The sequence below is a fragment of the Nannobrachium achirus genome, assembly GCF_963921795.1.
Source record: "Nannobrachium achirus genome assembly, chromosome: 16".
NCBI classification, from domain to species: Eukaryota; Metazoa; Chordata; class Actinopteri; order Myctophiformes; family Myctophidae; genus Nannobrachium; species Nannobrachium achirus.
In genome coordinates this window covers 19,775,754-19,781,969 of record NC_137823.1, presented here as the reverse complement: position 1 = coordinate 19,781,969, position 6,216 = coordinate 19,775,754, and the positions used below count along the sequence as shown (strand labels likewise).

The following is a 6,216-nucleotide window of genomic DNA, read 5'->3' as shown; positions in this document are numbered from 1 at the left end:
CAGAAGAAAACCTTTCTCTGTTTTGTTGTTTGATCAACATTTGTTCACCTGTTGTGTGGTTTGTTGGTTGAGCCTGGAGAGCTGAAGAAAAGAAAAGATAAAATAAACGTTCAGTGTAACCCAATACATGGATCCTCTCTAGCAGTGCAGCAGATTGGTTGATTATGTCCTTTGTTTCTCAATTCAATTTAAGACCTTTGTAATACCTTTCAAATGAAAAAAAAAAAAAAGAAAAGAAAAGATCCTGTCACCCGGGGGTGTGCACAATATCTGAGGGATTGAATGTAGGATTCTCAGAAGTAATGTGGGAATTCCCATTAGGCAGATCTTTATGCCCCTACTGTATATGGTGTTCCATGTTGGAGTGCCCTTTTCCAGGCCAGTCTGTGATGTCAGAGTATGACGTCAGAGTACTGCATACAGACAGTTACCATGGTGGGTAAACTGTGTAGTATCAGTGATGTCAGCATGCAGATGATCAGACAGACATTAGCTAAATCAATAGTTTTATTGCAACCTTAAGTTGCAAGTTTACTATGAAAATGGTCACAGCTTGTCTGTATCTCTGTCTGTCACGCTTGACACTGTGGTTCTATGGGTTTGTCTGTGGTTCTATAGGTTTGTCTGTGGTTCCATGGGTTTGTCTGTGGTTCTATGGGTTTGTCTGTGGTTCTATAGGTTTGTCTGTGGTTCTATGGGTTTGTCGCTCTGATATCATGCTCTGATGTCACTGTTATGTCATGGGAACCACTCTTCAGAGAATGGATTTTTTATGTATGCTATTTTCACAATAGAATCGTGGTAAACAAAATGTAATGCTTCAACTTCTCCAACTCCAGGTAATACTCGTCAGTGTGGGTCCCCAGTTTACATATGATTATTTTGGGGGTCGCGGCTTGAAAAGGTTGAGATCCACTGATTTAGGACACGGAGGTCATGATACTATGATACTGTGGAATGTGAATGTGAATGTGGATTCAGACATTTGAAACACGTTTCTACTGAACTGTTCACTGGATCAGACTTTGGGCTCGTACACACTGCCCCACTTTTTGAGCCGATTATGAACTTCACTGCAGAACATTCCAGAGCAGACACACACTAGCTTACTTCCTCACAGAAAATATAGAACCAATATCAATATTGCTACTAGCCTATTACTAATACAGCTAACAACAATAATAAAAAGAGCATAACAATAATTGGGGGTAGTGCAATGAGACAGGCTGCTCACATGGAGACAAAAAAGAAACAGAAGAAAGGGAACGGAACCAGTCCAGAGTTATACTGACTTATACTGACCTGGGCTTGAGGCAGCATTGGTGGTGGGTGGTTCAATTCTTGCTACAGGGGGTAGGGGGGGAAGAGAGGGGAGGGGAGAGGGATGGGGGAAGAGGACATTTCACATAATTATCATTAACAGAATGGAGAAACGAAATGAAAAAAAAAAAAAAAAAAAAAAAAAATATATATATATATATATATATATATATATATGTTACCGGATGTTTGGGTAACTCAGGACGTTCTATGTAAGAGCGCTTGTTTTGTCGTTCACCACACACCAATCACCACCAGGTGGCGACGACAGCCATTCACTAGTGAAGGCGCTGACGTCACTCGTTTGCGACTATTTGCGACTTTATTTACTAGCCTAGCCTAGCCTAGCCTAGCCTAGCTTAGCCATTAGCTCCATTGTAGTCACTTGGACAGGGCGTTTATCGTGGGCTTGCCCAGGCCTTACGGCCTGGGCATAAATATAACGATTGCATTCACCACGGCGCGAGTTACCAAGGTCCGCTGGCCTGCGCGCCGCTTGCAATGTCGTGGACAATGGAGCGGCTCCGTTCAGCCCCGTGCTGCACGACGAGTGCTCCGTTTCTCGACCGTCCTGTTTCTCTAACAAACCGTGACATATATATATATATATATATATATATATATATATATATATATATATATATATATAATGCATGCCAGGACAAAAAAGATTATGGAAATGGAAACTAAAAACAAAGATACTCGACATGTGTGGACAGCTGTGGACAAAGTGGATTTACACCAATGAAAGGATAAGGCCCATTCAGGATTACATTCTCACAATTACATTTCTGCATCTTGAGTGAGTATTATGACCCCCATTTAAACATAATAGGTAGACTACCTTTCTGTATACTGGCAATAACCACTGTTGAGTCCAGTGCAGTATAATCCTTGCTCATCGCTATCTGATATTGAAAATATAAGAATTGCTAAGCTATATTACCAGACAATTTCCACAACTGTTAAATGGCACACATTCATCGCAGGCTTTAAATCCTCCCCAATGTATGATGGGCTGTTAAATATGCATGACCCTTTCTCTGTTCCCCATCTTCCTCATCAATAACAGTTTACAGTTTAGGCAATAACTATGGACTGATTCTAAAATAAGAGGACAAAGTCCTTTATAACATGTGATGGCACTGCATGTAATGCACACACGTTGTCAAGGCCTGTATCAATGATGATAGACAAAGGTCAAAGGATAAACTCACACTCACACCCTCAACACACTTCCGGCAACTCTCAGCAACTCATTTCAACACGCACGCACGCACGCACGCACGCACGCACGCACGCACGCACGCACGCACGCACGCACGCACGCACGCACGCACGCACGCACGCACGCACGCACGCACACACACACACACACACACACACACACACACACACACACACACACACACACACACACACACACACACACACACACACACACACACAGGTAGAGCGAGTAGCCACGTCGACTTACGAATGAGAGGCACACTTGCGCTGGCCGTCCCCAGCGCGTTGGTGGCGACGCACGTGTAGTTCCCATAGCGATCCTCTGTCATTTTCTTCACTGTGAGGATTGACCTGGTGTTGTGGTTCAATATGTTGATGCCTTGACCGCTCAAAATCCTGCAAATGTAATGCACACATTACAACGGAACAAAGTTATTGGTTATAGCCTCACACATGCATGCGTGTGTCGTGTGCAGCGTGTTTATGAAACAGTGAGGAAAGTTTACAGACCTGTGTAAAAGAGTGGGTGAAATTATTTTTTAGTGCAAGCTATACCCACAAACTGGAGTGACATTTAAAGAAAAAAATCACACCCAATGTGAAGTGAGCGGTGGTCGTTCTTGCATAACGTCTTCAGACTAGGATTTGAGTCTAGGATGTACAGGCTATGCTACACACACGTTTTACTATGGCAAAACGCTGAGGAAAAAGGCTACAGACACACGCACAGCCACTCTATGGAGGGCTATGCTACACACACACGTTTTGCTATGGCAAAACGCTGAGGAAAAAGGCTACAGACACACGCACAGCCACTCTATGGAGCGGTTTACCACCGCTCAAAAATAACAAATATAAAATTTCCATGAAGATATACATGAAGTACTGTATGTAATAAAGACAGAGTTCCTCAGTCTCTAGTGCAAATACAGATATCAAATAACATACGTACATCAAATATGCATGTCTATGGGAAAGGGGAGCATATCTATGGTCAAATACTGAATAAAGTGATAGTATCGATGTAATGGCAGCATGTAAGACTGATGACAGTGACAGTGACAACAACACCCACCCATCTCACCTAATTCATTAAAATAAAACAAATTGTGAGTGGTATTTGCAAATAAACAAGTCGCAGCATTCACCCAACCTTGCACTGACAACTCTCAGCAAGCACGGTCAGGACCTGGACCGATCAATCAGTGACGTCTGGAATGGCGCCAGATCAAGTCAATACCTTTCCTTTTTAAGGACTCGACCAGATGGGCCTTAGTGTACAGTAGTTTGTATAGAACTCTAGTACTTGTTTCATTAAGTGTACCCTTGGATTTTCACTTCAAGTACTCTGATATTCTATGGAATTACTATGATACTCTATGTATAATTAATGTAATTGATATTCTATGGATTTACTGATGATACTATATGTATAATGAATGGAATTTTGAGCTGTATGAATTTGCTTTATGACTGCACTTGGGTATAAGTTGGTCTGAGGTTGGGAGCGTCTACACAGACACGGGAAGTATCTTTACTGCGGACTCTATAAAAAGTGACACTTTCCGGTGACTGTTTTATACAACGCTGAAGAAGGCTTTACGCCGAAATGTGTACGTTGTTTGCTCTGCGGCGTGCCACGCCAACTTATATACACTTAAATAAAAGTGCCTTAAATCTGACAGATCCGTGAGTGCTGGTATTCTCTTGTTTAAAGCCAGATCAAGACAAACCATGACTAGTCAGATCTGGCCTAGAATATCACCTGATTTCAACCAACATAAATCCTGCCCATGAAAATGGACGTCCCTGGAGTAATCAGAGAGGGTCTGATCAAGGTAAGATAAATATATAAAAAATAACTGTATATGCTCATATTTCAACGAACATTACAAACAATAACAATAATCGTGTCAAACAAAAAAGTCCAAATGACGTCCTGGTAATGACGTCAAGATCATCCTCATATGGGCTGTGATCTGGCCTAGTTCTGAATGTCACCGGAGTCACTGGAGGATGTTAGCATAACCTCATCATGACGTCATTTGGCTTGCAGGGCTGAGTTGAATCTCTGGTGGAGCGGTGCTGACGATGGATGCAGTGGTAAATGTCAAGATCGGACAGGCTCACCTTTTCTCGCCCTTGTACCACTCGAACGTGAGGTCGGGTACACCAGCCGCCAAACACCGGATGAGAGCCTCGCGTCCCAGGCGGCCCCCGTAGCTCAGAAGCTCATGAATAGAGGGGGCAACTGGTCGGTTAAAGGCTGACAGAAGGACATGACATAAAAACAATAAAAGTAAACCAGATGCATAAACGCGTAGGAATAAATTGTCGTTGTCACAACACAAACACACACACGCGCGCACACACACACGCGCGTGCGCACACACGCGCGTGCGCACACACGCGCGTGCGCACACACGCGCATGCGCACACACGCGCATGCGCACACACGCGCATGCGCACACACGCACACACACACACACACACACACACACACACACACACACACACACACACACAGGGGGGCTCACCACACAGTACTATAAAGGTCAGATCAGGCTCCTGTGTGAACTTGATCTATAATAACTAACTAGGACACAGACAATATCAATAAGATGTCATAGCTGTCATAGCTGAGTGGTTAGTGAGCCTGCTAAGATAGTGAGCCTGCTAAGATATTTTATCTAATCAAGCTTGCTGCCAGGATTAAAATAAACGAATGTCTTCATTGCCACCATTTTACCTTTTAATGTGCACAATGTGCACGGGGGTCATGCACGGGTCATGCACGGATGATGCACCACACATGTGCACGTCATTCACAGGGGCACATACTGCCAAAACTCAGGAAACTGTGTTTGCCACCAATCAGATTGATTTTCAGAAGTTTAAACAAAAAAATCTCAATTTTTCACAAAATATATCGTGAAAAGCAGATCTACAAGCTCACAGCGCGGCTCTAAGCATCGTGTTGTGAGCTTCTAAAAGTCTAATTTCTCTTTTGAGTCTCGAGCAAAATCTATACTTACAAGGCATCTCCATGGTTATGAACGAAAGGAGCTGTGAGGCCACGCTCAGCCACAGAACCGTCTTCATCCTGCTGTCTGCTCCTCTGTCTGACTCTGAAGCTCTGCAGATACCTCCCACTGTACTCTGACACTGTGTCCACACACTCCCCCTCACCATAACCCCACCCCCAGAGACAGATATCCACATGCTCACACACATGAATAAACAAACACGCAGACCTCCAAAACCCTCAATAAACTCCAATTTGTCAGTCCTCCATGACCTCCATTTCGCTGCCTGTCAAACAACGATTTCACCTCAAACCACTCCTCACCTGGCTCCCCCCCCCCCCCCTATACTCTCCGACCTCCTCGAGCAACATGTCCCGTCTCGATCCCTCAGGTCCAATGAGGCTGGCCTCCTCGAGGTCCCCAAGGCCAAGCAGCGAGGCGACAGGGGCCTTCTCTGTGAAATGAACTTCCCATCGCATCAGACGCCTCCTCCCTGTCTACCTACAAAACCACCCTGAAAACCGACCTGTTCACAAATGCCTTTCTCAATTGACCTTGTATCAACTCTTGTTTTTTTATTGTTTTGTTTCTTTTATCTCTTATCACACATTCCTTATTTTTATTCGTTTTTTCCTAATTA

At 43.9% G+C, this 6,216-nt stretch overlaps 1 protein-coding gene across 3 annotated transcripts in view; it reads right to left on the bottom strand.

Moving 5' to 3' along the window:
• LOC308300132 (scavenger receptor cysteine-rich type 1 protein M130-like) overlaps window positions 1-5,716 on the bottom strand; it is a 30,936-nt gene extending 25,220 nt beyond the window's left edge. For all 3 annotated transcript variants that reach the window (XR_013962807.1, XR_013962808.1, XM_080743926.1), the window contains exons 1-5: window positions 5,586-5,716; window positions 4,681-4,816; window positions 2,798-2,946; window positions 1,303-1,344; window positions 49-81 (exon numbers count right to left, since the gene is read on the bottom strand). Coding sequence is in view for 1 of the 3 variants with exons in the window: in XM_080743926.1 (XP_080600052.1) it covers window positions 49-81; window positions 1,303-1,344; window positions 2,798-2,946; window positions 4,681-4,816; window positions 5,586-5,652 (427 nt within the window). In the remaining 2 variants the exon portion in view is untranslated. The remainder of the gene's footprint in view (window positions 1-48; window positions 82-1,302; window positions 1,345-2,797; window positions 2,947-4,680; window positions 4,817-5,585) is intronic.
• Between the last annotated feature and the right edge of the window lie 500 nt (window positions 5,717-6,216).